General features: G+C 37.5%; 1 protein-coding gene across 1 annotated transcript in view; it reads left to right on the forward strand.

The window, feature by feature from the left end:
• The first annotated feature begins 1228 nt into the window (after positions 1–1228).
• The window catches only part of U2A' (U2 small nuclear ribonucleoprotein A), a 36464-nt gene continuing 23373 nt past the window's right edge, over positions 1229–14319 (forward strand). Inside the window, exons 1-4 of the mRNA XM_088977529.1 lie at positions 1229–1623; positions 1769–1809; positions 4356–4485; positions 4578–4783. Of these exons, the coding sequence (XP_088833655.1) occupies positions 1542–1623; positions 1769–1809; positions 4356–4485; positions 4578–4783 (459 nt within the window). The 5' untranslated portion in view covers positions 1229–1541. The remainder of the gene's footprint in view (positions 1624–1768; positions 1810–4355; positions 4486–4577; positions 4784–14319) is intronic.

Here is a 14319-nt window from a genome sequence, read left to right on the forward strand (position 1 = left end):
TGAATGAACTATTTAAACTTTAAAAAAGCCTATAGGTAACGATCCCAAAAAATAATTGACGGATGACCAATTTCGGCTCTCCAATTTCGGTTCACATATGCGCCCCACTAGGGGGCTCCCCAAAATCCCCCACAACACATGACCCCACTCTTTATATTGGTAACATCTCCGGACGATGATCTCATCATCTCCCATATTTGTTGTTTGGGAGATATTTTTCAATGCAAAGTGGAGATGTGGTGTAGGGCATTTGGGGGCGCCCCTTGTGGGGTGCAGATGTAAGCTCAGTTTATGGTTTAGTATAACTATGCCAAAATGAAAAAGATAAGGTTATTATTGGAATTAAAAAAATTAAACATAGATAAAAATGATAAAAATAATTGGAATTTGAAAGTTCGAATATGAAAGTAGGGAGATTGAAACTCTTTGTAAGAGTATTACTAGAAGGAAGAGTGACACTCTCTTTTGTTATAGTTAACACATAGGGGGCGCCTTGGGCATTGTTATAGGTTGACACCAAGATTGTAATGTGTGGTGGTTAAAGATGTTGGAACAAGTTGTGAGTAGCATATCTAAGCCCTATGACATAGGGAGTGTAGCTGCTACGGTGTTAGAAAGTTTAGGGGAATACAGTAATTAAGTAAGTCTTTGGCATTGGTGTTGGGCATGTTTGAGTTGTGAACACATCATTGGTGTTGAGAAAACTGTGCTGTCACATAAGTTGTTTATGGGAAACAATAATGATTTTGTTTGATACCACTGCTATAGAACTGTTTTTAGCATTGATCATATTATCTAGTGTTCAAGATGATGCCACATCATTGCACCACTGGTAGCAATGGGTTGTTTTTTGACAAAACATCGAATTTGACATTATTTTTAGACCACACCTTATTGATTTCTAATGCATGGTCTGAATGTAACATTTTTTTTTTCTAGAAAAATGATACCAAAAACGTCATTGATGCCAAACACCACCTAAGTATAGGAGAGCTTGAGAGGTTTCAATAATTTATCTTTTAAGGCCCTGCTTGTTTTTTGACAATTCACTTACCTAGTTAAATAATAGAATGACCCTTTTAGCCATAAAAATCTATTAGTAGAAAGGACATTTTAGTCATCTTCAAGTATGACAACTTTCCCTTGAATGGGAAAATTATTTACCCCACCTTGAAGATTGGTATCATTTGCCCGAAATAAAACTTCTGTAATTCTAATTAAATCTGAAAAAAAATATGAGTTTCTTTAATCAATAATAACCAAAATCTAATTAACAAACTTTCTACGTCTCAAAATCCCCCAAAAAAGAACGCCCCCCTAAAAGCATTTCTCAAAACCCTAGGGATGGTTTAAGAGTTTATGTGATTTTCAGGTAACCCGGTTCAGCGAACAGGATAGACAATATGCATAAAGATGGATCGTAGCGGTGGACCGGTGGTATTCTATTCCGTTCCTTTTCTTTCGCGTGCTCGTCTGCTCGACGCAGCAGGGTTAGTAACTAGGAAGAGAAGCGAAGGGAGTGAAAAGGAAAAGGAACAAAAATGGTGCGGTTAACTGCGGATTTGATATGGAAGAGTCCTCACTTCTTCAATGCCGTTCGAGAGCGAGAGCTTGATCTCCGCGGTCAACACCATTCTTTCTCTATCTACAAATCCCTTCATCATCCATATCTCATAATGTTTCTTGTTAGTTGCAGTAGTAATAGTTGTCTATGTGAGACAAAAAACTTAGATTTGTCTTAAAAATTTCGTTATCATCTTTGTTCCAGGAAACAAGATTGCTGTGATAGAGAACCTAGGAGCGACTGAGGTGAGTGAGCTTCCACTTCAACTTCTCTATAAGACTTACCTTCTGCAATGAGACAAAACCTGTATTTGACTTTTCTCCCCCTCCAGTTCGCTAGTTTATCTTGTTTATATTCTTTCTTTGGGGTTCAAAGACATATGCGTACTTGCCAGGGACATAGATGATATGATTTGGTTAAGAAATCCTTTGTGTGAAAGATGAGTCTAGGGTCTCCTCGGGGCTGGGCCATCTGTATGGGGTTCTAGGCACAATATGGAAACTAATAAAAGTTTCATTGTTACTGATGAAAAAATAGAGTTTAGGGTCTCTACATCCTAGTAACAACCGTGCAGCTAATCTGTTGAAGCCCCGATGTTTCCCAAAGTTTTATTTGTTTTCACTTAAAATTGACAAACTTTTCAGGCTCATATGTTTGCTCCTTCTACGGTGGAACTTTGTTTTACCTGCTATTTACAAAGACAAATTAGAAGGGCAGAAAACAAAGCTTTTTTCTGTGAAAGAGATGGAAATATTAGCTGAAATGTTTCAATTGGAAAAATTTCATGTCCATTTTATAGAGATACAAATGCAGCCTATTACCACTATTCCATTCCGTTATTTACTTCTCTTGTGCACCATAGTTTATAGAAATCCAGGTCTGCTACCAACATGTTTTTTTGATAATTGTTCTACCAACGTGTTGTTAGCAACATTTGCTTCCAACATGATTGTAGCTGTACAACTCAAAAATGATCACTGTCTCTACTATACGACCCCCATCAATGACAAGATACATGAATGAAACATGTTTGAGATCTGCATCCATAAATCATATTGGAAGCAATGTTGCTACCAGCATAGTGGTACTTGGTAGCTGTTTGGACTCGGTTTATGGCCTCCAATTTTTTAGCTTCCCTTCATTCCATGTGGTCTCTTGTAAGCATGCTATATTAATCCTTATCCTCGTTGTATTTACTAATTACATAGTCTTTTCTGTTAAACATTCCTACATTCTAAGTGGCTAATTGATTCATGTTTCTTGGATTAACTTCTTTACTTACCCTCTTCCAAAAGTATATGGGAACCTTCACTTATTTCTCATCACAACTTACCATTGTTTTGGTGCGTTGCTTTTAGGGAATGCCCTAGCATTAGCATGAAATGACAATTAAGTAGCCTTGTTCATAAGAAGTTGGCAAAAGTTTTATTGTTGGTTGCTGATTTTACACAACCCTCCTCCCTTATTTGGGCTTGGGACAGGGAGTCAATGTATGGTTAGAAGATGGTATTCAATATGGAATTTGTACTAAAAACTAACCCATCTAACTCAGGCACGATCTCAGAAGACTATAACCTGTGGGGATAGAATTAGGATTGGGAGATGTTGTAGTCATAAATGAAGAGAAGTAGTAATGCTAGCCTTTTTTCTTATTATCTTTGAACTACAGAGGTAATGTTCAAGATTCGGTTCCATGGTGCTTGATGTTTGCTGATAACATAGTCTTAATTGATGAAACTAGTGAAGGATTAAATGCAAAATTAGTTTTAAAATATATTCACAAAAAAACAAGTCATTTTAATATAAACAGGACTAAAAATAGAATATTATCTCTGTAGTTCAAAGAGATAACTCAGTGTGGTCTCTTTGGTTACCTTGGTTCAATAATTCATAAGTAGAGCACAAAGCGTAAAATGGAGGGTTTGTTATTGATAAAAAGGGTAAAATGGAGGGGGTGCATCTGGTGCAAGGTTCAAAATTTTGTCAAGTATTGGGGCATATCATATTGTACTGGCCCTGTCTTGATATGTGAAATATTAAGCATTTTATAATTTTAATATAACCAGGGATAGGCCTTGTTAAGACCAGCCTCTTGTAAAAATAAGTGTGTTGGGGATTAAAAAAATAAGCATGCTGGTCAAATCCCTGATACGTACATTCCGGCATATCGGGGTGTATCAATATTCTGAACCTTGATCCTGAGTCTTATGTGATAGGCGAATACCATTTTGGTTTAAAGGAAAGTTCTATAAAACAGTTGAACCAGATTAACCAGTCTCTGGCGAAGAAGACTGTAGCCCTATTATCTTCTCTGATTTTCAGCAATTCCATTCCCTTCAATCTAAGTAGATGACTAATGGCCACACTAGGAAGGAGCAACTTGGTGCAAGTAGAAGGCTCTAAATGAGCATGGGGAAGGCTAAAGAGGGCATGAGCTGAAATAATAAGAAATGACAGTTTTGTTGAGTTGAGTTCTTGTCCTTCCTTGTGTTTTCTCTCCTTTATAAGAAAATATGGAGGTTCTCATTGGATTGCATGTCCCAACTTCCTATTACCTCACCTATGGTTTTCATGGGTTTTTCATAAATAAATTATCTTCATTAGTTGCTTGGCTGCTGTACTGCTTTTTTTTTGTTTTTTTTGTTGTTGCGTGGTCACTTCTATATACTCGTGTTGGATGTTTCTTTAATAGAACTCTTCAAGTAGATTATTCAGCTCTTTAAAATTTTGTAACCCTTTGGCACCTTCTGTTTGATGATAATGGCTTTTATACTTCTTATCTTAATTTCAGGACCAATTTGATACAATTGATCTGTCAGATAATGAGATTGTCAAGCTTGAAAACTTCCCTTATCTAAGTCGGTTGGGCACTTTGCTTATAAATAATAACAGAATTACTCGTATTAATCCTAATATAGGAGGTAAGACTGAAATCGCCATTTGCCTGTTTAATGCAATGTGTTTATTTCTTAAGGAAGCTTACTCTAATGGTTTCTGTTACTTAAATTTGCAGAATACTTACCAAAACTGCACACCCTAGTTCTAACAAATAATCGACTTGTTAACTTGGTTGAGATCGATCCTCTTGCATCCCTTCCGAAGTTGCAATTTCTTTGCCTGCTGGATAATAACATTACTAAGAAACCGAATTATCGGTTGTATGTGATCAACAAACTGAAACAGTTACGGTTGCTAGATTTCAAGAAAGTGAAACATAAGGTGAGTGCATTTTTTTTTTTTTTTTTAATTTTATATCAAGCAAGTATTGTTTAGGTGCCTTATAAGGCATGCCAGAGACTCAAAGTTCATTAGAACCTAGGTTGGATGGTCTTGAATCTTGATCTTGGTTATTTGATTCAATTACCTTGATTTATTTATTTTTTCCTTTTCTTTTTGAAGAGGTAATGTAAAATTGTACTAATAGAAAAAGGAAAGGTATACAAGTATGTCAGTTCACCGTACAAAAAGATTCTGTACATATGAACACCATTAGGAGCCCCCAAAGAAGTCAATAGCCAAAAAAGAAGACAGAAGATTCTCTTTAAAGTGTAAGTTGATTCTCTACCAGCCTCTGAGATCTTCGACAATGTGATTAATCAGCATCTCTTCTTGAGACTACTTTTGGTAAAAAATCCTCCTATTCTGTTCTTCCCATATAGCCCATAACACTGCCAGAGGAATAGACCACAAAGTCCACCCCTTCTTATTCATTTCCCTACTTTCCAACTTTCAGGAAGGGACTTCTGGCTGTGCTTAACGTAAGCTTATTAATGGGTGGTAATTTGTCCTCGTAGAATTAGAGATCATGCTCCCAAGTACGGCCATGAGCCCCATTGTAGTTTAGAGGAATGCTTGTCAAAATAAGTTGTCTCTCCACAAATGGGTTAATTGATGCCTAAGTTTTTTTTTGTTTTTTTTTTTTTAAATTCAAAATTGAAAAAAGATTCCTTGTCATTGATAAAAAACTTCTTCAATATATAAAGTTAAGAATGTAATGAAATACTCAAAAGTGCATAAACTAACAGAATCAATGACTCAGATTTAAGGGAGAAATGCATGAAGATCCAGACCCTGTGGTTAGATGGGGAAACAAATTTGATGCTAAAAATTAGTAATCTAAGTGAACTAGGATGGAAGACAATAAAATCTGGTCCATATTCAATAGCTCCCTGATTGCTTTTTTACACTAACAGTTTGTCATCATTCAGTGGAAGGATTTTTTTTTAATAAATGAGAATAGTTTTATTAATTCAAATAATGAAAGTACAATCAGCCTAGGAGGAGGCACGAGATGTTACCTCCCCTGAGGACTGAACCATATACACTAAACATACCCAAGCCTGAAACACAATTACAAAGTAGCCCAAAGTAGATCTCCCCTTGACACCCCTTGCTTGGCCAGAAAATCAGCCATTGCATTTGCTGATCTGTTAACCCACTGAAACCTGACAGTCATATTTTTTGTCATCCATTTAACTTTTTTTAACAGATCCCTGTAGCCCTAACAAGCTGTTTCTGGACTTATCAGCCAGCCCACTACTACTTGGAATCCTTTCTACTATCAAATTGTTCACTCTAATTTGACTAGCCATCTGTGTACCTTGTACTGCTGCTAGTAACTCTGCCCTTGCAGAATCACCTTCACCCACTGGTCCTGAAAATATAGACAACTTATTGCTGTCTTTGTCTCTCAGAATCCCTCCAATTCTGGATGGCCCTGGGTTACCTTGGCAGCTGCCATCAAAATTCAATTTTACCACTCCATCCGGTGGGGGTTTCCATTCAGCTAGTGATTTGTTCTTGGTGGAGACTGTAGAAGCCACTACTGCCCAGTTTCTCCTTAAGTCATCAAAGGAGTACTCTGCCAACAAATGTGAAGATTTTAACCACGTAAGCAAGACTTGCCCAGTTTCAGCAAGACTTCTTTCCTTTTCTTGAAATATTCTAACATTTCTCTCCTCCCGTAATATCCACAAGATAGTGGCTCTGATACATTTCCACATTAGCTTCCCTCTTTTTGTCAATCTCCCAAAGGCAGCCGGAGTGAACAACAACTTTACTTCACAGGGCAAGTTCCACCTGCACCCAAATAATTAAACAACCCAGTTCCAAATGTTGGCAGCAAAGGAGCACGATATCAGCAGATGGCTATAGTCCTCATCCTTCACTTTACACTGGAATCACCAATTTGGGTACAAACACATAAAATGTTTCTTCTTTTGCAAGTTTTCCATAGTATTGATCTTACCATAATAGGCTTCCCAGGACACTGCTATTTGGGGGGGGGTATTGGCCTTGACCAAACCTTTTTAACAGGGAAGATCTGAGAGGAGGGGTTGGAGCAAAGGGCTTGTACAGGAGCGGCTGTACAAGGCATCCAGATTGCTGAACAATTAGGAGTTCAACATTTGATAGTTGAAGGAGACTCTAAAATTGTTGTGGGATGGCTGACAAAGCCAGCTTCAGCTATGTGGCGATATAGAGATTTATTGAGGAAAGTCAATTGGCTCACAAGAAATATGACAATTACCTCTCTTTGGGTAGAAGGATCAGCAAATTCCTTAGCGGATGGACTAGCTAAGCAAGGGGTTTCAAGGGATCATTTGTTTTGGGTTGCTATGTAATTTTATTTCTGTTTATTTCTGCTTATCCAGTTCTTAATTGATGTAATACTTTGTTAGAAGAGGTAACAGCTCGTGCCTCTTCATGGGTTTCTTGTATTGCCTTATATTCTGATTTAATAAATTATTTTCATTAATAAAAAAAAAGATGCACAAATGAAGGAGCCAATTGGGGTTAGGGACCAGACCCTTTTATCCGAGTTAGGGGGTCCAAACACACCAAATCTAGAAGCAGCAATAGTTCTGAAACACAGAGAAATTTTTTACCCCTTAACCCTCTTTGAAACCTAAAATCCTATTTTAAAGCCAAAGGGCAAACTGGGGGAGGGGGGAAGGAACCATGAAATGAGTTTCTTTTTAAAGAGGGAGATGGAATAGTGAGAAGGGAAACCGTCTTTTAGGGGTTGAGTGCTCACCCAAATATCTTCCCAGAAAAGAATGGAGTTTCCAGAACAAGCATCATACCTTACAAATTTGAGGAATTTGGGGAGAATGCCAGAGATAGCCTTCCAAGGTGTTGTTAGCAAAGCCCTTCAGGATACCCTCACATCCCAACCTGATTTAGAACAACCATGGATACTTTTCACTATTTCATGCCACAACCTCTCCCTCTCCAGGGGCCACCTCCAAAGTCACTTACCTAAAAGAGGGAGATGGAATAGTGAGAAGGGAAACTGTCTTTTAGGGGTTGAGTGCTCACCCAAACATCTTCCCAAAAAAGAATGGAGGTTTAGGGGTTGAGTGCTCACCCAAATATCTTCCCAAAAAATAATGGGGTTTCCAGAATAAGCATCATACCTTACAGATTTGAGGAATTTGGGGAGAATGCCAGAGATAGCCTTCCAAGGTGTTGTTAGCAAAGCCCTTCAGGATACCCCCGCATCCCAACCTGATTTAGAACAACCATGGATACTTTTCACTATTTCATGCCACAACCTCTCCCTCTCCAGGGGCCACCTCCAAAGTCACTTACCTAAAGGAGCTTTATTCTTATTCACAATATTCCCTAAGCCTAGGTCTCCTTTTTTGCTCTGACTCACCATCTCCCACCTAGTGTTTTAAAAGCGCAAGACGTAGGGGTCAATTTGCACTTGAGGCGCAAGGCGAGGTGCAAAATTATAACAAAATGCTAAAAAATAAAAAAAGTCAGAAAATTAAAAAAAATGCCAAAAAATTCAAAAAAGTACTAAACATAATATTAATAAAAAAAAACTTAAATTCTAAAATAATGTTTTAAAAAACCTATTATCTAAAATTAGAATACATAAACATAAGATGTAATTATGTAAAGCATATTCAAATGAGAATTTAAAAATAAAATCAAACATATAAAACATTTTCAAGCATTTAAAACCTCTAATCTCTTTTTTCACTAAATTGCATTACTTCACGTAGCTAATGTAATGCAAAACATATTACATTCCTGATTCTACAATCCGCCTTTGTGCCACGCCCCTCGAGGCAAGCCTAAACAAGTCCATGTTAGCTCTTAAATTTTTAGTTTTCACACAAAAAATAATGATTTTATAGTTTTACTTGTTTTTTAAGAAGACATTTTATTAGGATGAATGAATGAACAACATTACCAAATTGGGGGTTCTCGGAGCTTTCGTAAGCTCGCCTCTGCTTCGACAAGCCCCCCCCTTTCAACTAATGTTATGCATTTTTATTCTTCTTAATATAAAAGATTTTTATTAAAAATAAAGAAAAAATGAGATCCCCCCTTCCTCTTCATCCTCCTCCTAACTCCCCTCCTCTTAAGGAGGCTTATGCCTCTTTGTGTTTGGGAGGCTTACGCCTCTTGCGTTCTGAACTATGCCTCACGCCTCTAGGTAGTGGAATGCCTCGTGTCACGCCTCCGCGTTTTAAAACATTGATATGAACATAGGACCTGCTGTCCCTCTGCCCACCCTACCATGCAAACTTCCCCCAAGTGTTTAAGTTATTCTCTTTTTTGTTGGTTAGCTCAGTTGACTTAACCTATTTTATAGTAGCTACTCTTCCTTGCAAACCACGTAAACAAGCCTGTTCTGTCCCTTCATCTTCCTCCCTTTGTCCCCCTTCGATAGCTGGGCTTCAATGGAAGTAGCAAGCTAAACATGGTATACTAAACCATCTGAAACAACCTCTATCTTCCTTGGAATATCATTGGGTGTAACACCACCTAGCATCACTGCGATTGAATGAGGATCAAAATCAAAGACACCATCTAATCTTGCATCACAGATTACAGCTATTGAATGTAATACTTCCTCCTTCCAAAGATTGAAAGGTAACCCAAGCAGTCTAACTATTACATTGTCCTCAATCTTAAAACTTTTGGTATTAGAGAGAGGACACCATTTCGAGACTGTGACAACACCAACCTTTGAGTGAATATTTAAAGCTGAAATCTCTACTTGATCTTCACCCAGATCTATCAGAGCTTTACAAGATTCATAAAGATTAACCACCATTGGCTTTTGCAGGTTTAATTCTTTGAGTATCGCTTGCACAATGCCTCTCCAATCCTTTGGTGGACTTGAAGTTTCCACCACAAATTTCTTCCCCTAATCCTCCTTTTCTACTGTTGCTACCAGTTTACAACTTCTTTTTCCTTTTTCTACAATTGTCCATTTCCTATAAATGGGTTCTTCCTCTCTCTTTTGTTTACCTACTTTCTTTTCCTTTGCCACAACCTCTACTTGTTTTAGTTTCAGCTGCTGAGTAAAGTCACTCAGTACCTCTGCCACTACCTTCCATCCATTACCCCCTCTACTTTCTCGGAAGCAAACCAACTGCTTCTTTCTTCCTCCAAAGAATTCCTGTAGAGTTATGTAACATCCTTTTGCATTCTTTTTACATTCCAATTCATAACTCTTTCTTCCGTCAAGGTTGAACTTCTTAAAGTTCATTTGTTTACCTTTAGAACTTGCTTCTAAAACAAACTTCCGCATCCATTCGATCACTTCAAGACCTTCCAACAGTATTGTAGCTTTCTTTGCCTCTCTAATCTTCAAGCTCTACTGGCCTTTGATCCTTATCTCTTCAAATATGAATCTTTTGCTTCAATCTTCATCACTTTCCTCCATCTTGCAACTTTACGAACCTATTCTCCATTTGAAAAAATCCTCTACCATTCTCTTGCAACCCCACAGATGTGCAGATATCTTGTAAAACAAGAAATAGTGATTGGAAAACTGTGTTACATAAGACTGCACAAGGTATTATGTAGCAGCACACATCTTCTTAGTTCTTTCCATATGATCTTTTGTCAGGCACTTTCTGTGCGTGCAGTGCATACCAAGAACACATCCTTGGTAGGAGCTTACTCTATTTGACTTGAAGGTTTAGGATATGAATCTGCATTACCAATGGTAGTCGGTGTATCTCTTGTTTGGTATGACATATTGCATGATTCAACTGTTGAAGCCGTGGTTAAAAGTAAAGAACACACCAAGGCTAAGTAAGCTAAGCCGAAAGCTAAGCCGTGTTGTAGACTCACCGATGCTCTTAGTTGTAGAGTTCACTCTTCACTGAACAAACCATTTGGCGTTTGCTCACCAGTCACCCCTAGAAGAGTTCACTCTTCACTAAATAGGAGAAGAGCTAGAACTCGCGGTTGTCGCTGGACTAATTGTTGTCGTCGGTTGCTGATGGTAGATAACGAAAGATGAAGCCCAAAGCTCGCCGCTCGCCAGCACTACACTAGGGTTTTAACTAAAAGTTTTGGAGGGAAGTCAGGGAACTGGGTGGGAAGAGTGGAACGTTAAGGAATTATTGATAAAAAAAGTGGACGGTTTCCAATTGGAAGGTTTAACTTAAGGAGGCAGAACTGTGTTGAGATTTCATTAGCATGGACAAATATGGGTGATCATGGACCAGGTTTGGTGCCAATGACAAGGGCTTTAGCCTAGGCCCGGGCTTGGCCTTATAGTGGTTTGGACTGGGTATACAAGCTTTCCAAGCCTAATGACTTTGGGCCCATGGCATCTAATGATAAAAGTTTGTTATTTAGAATTTTTTGAATTAAATAACATAACATGTAATAAATGAAAAAAATATTGCACAAACCCAAGCTAGGCTGGGTTTGGCTAGGCTTTGGGCCTAGGACACAAAAAATAAGGCTTGTGCCTCAATGCTTCGTTTAATTCTTAACCTTGGTTATTGATAAAAAAAGAATTCTTAGGCTTGGTTTGGCTTGGTTTACCTATCTTTTTATAGATGAAGGCAAGACCTTAATCTTATTCACGAGAAATATGGGACTTGGAACAATGCTTAATAGTGAATGTTACCATTGAGTGTTTTCCCATGGCTGCGTTTGTCGTGATACAAATGCAAATATGTATTGTACATAAATACTCTGCCTTTAGTTCATGAATGCAAAATGGGTTCACAGTTGTAAACCCATTTTGTACTCTTCTTGTTTGTTTCAAATCGATATAAATTTGTTGGTGTTTGGTAGATTACGTGGAAGTAAACATTTAATGCTTCAACTGCCCATGGTCCACATACGGTGATCTCTCTTGATCGAGGGGTTCCAAACTCTTTTATCTGGATTGATGGGGTCCAAGCAAGCAAAATCCAACAATAATAAAGTTCAGAGACACAAACACATTCCTCATCATTTAGGCCTCTACGAAACCCAAGGTCCTAAGCAGGAGACAAAGGGAGAGCTGGATGATGAAGAAACCTCGAAACAATCTCCTTCTTAAAGAGGGAGATAGAATAAAGAGAGGGAAATAAATCTTTTAAAGGTTGATTACCCACTTAAACATCTTCCCAAAAAAGAACAGAGTTACTTCAGCAAACATCATACCTTACAAACTTGAGAAATTTAGGGAAAATGCTAGAAATTGCCTTCCAAGGAGTAGTGAGTTGAGCTTGTCAAGATATCCCAGCGTCCCATCTAGTTTCAGAGTAGTCATGGATGCTAGCCACCACTTAATGCTAGAGCCGCTCTCTTTCCATAGGCCACCTCCAAAGCCATTTGCCTATAAGAACTTCATTTCTGTTGGCTAAGTTCCTTGGTCCTAATCCTCCTTCCTTGCAACGATTGACTATCTCCCAACTAATCTGATCCTTTTTTCCATCTCCTGGCTTTATAAGAAGTCCCTCGTTAGTTTTTTCTAATCTCTTAGCTACTCTAGAGAGTATCCTAAAAATGGATGGAAAGTAAATGGGGAGATCAGCGAGAGTAGCTTTGATTAAGGTGATTCTTCCCCCCAATGAGACGCAATTCTTTTTCCAAGCCAGTAGTCTTTTTTCAAACTTTTCTATGGGAAGTCCTAAGTAGGTCAAGTGCCACGCAGAAATGGAACACTCTAAGCATACAACAATAGACTCCGGCTCCCTCTGATTTTAGTTTATCCTCACCACACAACTCTTTTCAAGATTGATCTTGAAGTTGGAACCATTCTCAAAGAATGCAATTATTTTCTTAGTTTGTTCTGTTTTGAGTTTTGTGTAAGGCAGTAGCCTAGTATCTTGTTGGTGAATACTTGTTACCCCTCTCATGTATGTTTTTTTTCCTTTTTAATAAATTTTCTTTTGTCATTAAAAAATTTATTTGCATTAATGCCCATCTCATTGGTTATTCTAGATTTGGCCTTCCCCTTGGTCCATCTAACAAATGCTCGGAAGATTTATACATTCATAGAGCAGGTTCTGTTCATCCTCTTAAGCATATATATATCTAGAAGGTCCAAAGAGTCAACATAATTCTCCTCTTCTTCATCACCTTTAAGATGTTCTGCCTTGAGCCTTAAGTTGTGGTTGACAAGAACTGACTTTTTAAGCTTTACATGACCCAAGCTATTTTGCTATTTTGTGTGAATAGGAGAGAACATACTCCAATTTCACTCACATCTTAATGATGTAGCTGTTCGAGACAATACATGTACAACTACATGATGTAAGGAGAGTAGGGGAAGAGATAGATTTGGTCAACATAATTCTCCTTTTCTTCATCACCTTTAAGATGTTCTGCCTTGAGCCTTAAGTTGTGGTTGACAAGAACTGACTTTTTAAGCTTTACATGACCCAAGCTATTTTTCTATTTTGTGTGAATAGGAGAGAACATACTCCAATTTCACTCACATCTTAATGATGTAGCTGTTCGAGACAATACATGTACAACTACATGATGTAAGGAGAGTAGGGGAAGAGATAGATTTAGAGAGGGAAATGAGATAGAGTTTGAAGAAAGTTCAAGAAGAGCGAACAAAGTGGAACTCTTGAACTTGAACTCTTTATGTCCCAACTTATCAAGTGTAAAAGCAAGCTTGAAGGTCCTAAACGAAGAGATATTACATTATTACTTCACTTTTTATTTTTTTCTTTTTCTTTTCTCCTATTATTCACATAAGAAATCCAAAAGAGGGTTTTCTGTTAGTGCATACCTAAGGTCTTGAATGGCTGAAGGCCTGACTTTTTGATCGTTGCTCTAAGGAAGTTTTCAGTGATGTTAAAGCTACTAGTTCGAAGCGTAACTATGCCGTTTTAGACTTTCTAGTTTCCAAGTATGGAAAATAGAAAACCCTTCTTTAATATGATTGTATCCCAATGCTACTCTATAGTCTACAAATGTGGTTTTAGCTTATTTCTTTTAAGAAACATCTCTCTTTTTCTCTATGTTGATAGGAAATAAGATTCTATGTTTCTTCTTGGTTGACATGTCTTTCAAAATATTAGGAAAAAATGTTTTCTTGGTGTTTGAATCGACTTAGTTGATATTTTCAAAATATAGGAAATGTTGATTTACATATTGTATATTTTATATTCATCCCCAAGTTTATTTTAGTAAATCTTGAGAAATGTCAAGCACAACTTTAGAGGGTAGCTTTCAGAGTCTTCTACTTCAGAGTTAATTAATCATGTCATGTTATATCATTTTTGTTTGGGAGAAAAATCGTTTAAAGGAATAAGTTTGTCTAGTTTTCATTGTGAATCTTGTGAGCTCTCCTATAATTATAGAAACTCGTATCCTTTGAGTAATAAAATATCCATTTTTCTTTTTAATGTTGTGCTCTCAAAGGTAAAACTTGTATCATTTACCTTTGATGGGTGTTTTTTTTTTGATAAATGAGTATGATTTATTAAGTCAGAAATATAAGACAATATAGTAGTCCACACACCCAAAGAGAGATTATCTTC

This window comes from Nelumbo lutea, chromosome 3 (genome assembly GCF_056320005.1).
Source record: "Nelumbo lutea isolate HS-2025 chromosome 3, American lotus-T2T, whole genome shotgun sequence".
NCBI classification, from domain to species: Eukaryota; Viridiplantae; Streptophyta; class Magnoliopsida; order Proteales; family Nelumbonaceae; genus Nelumbo; species Nelumbo lutea.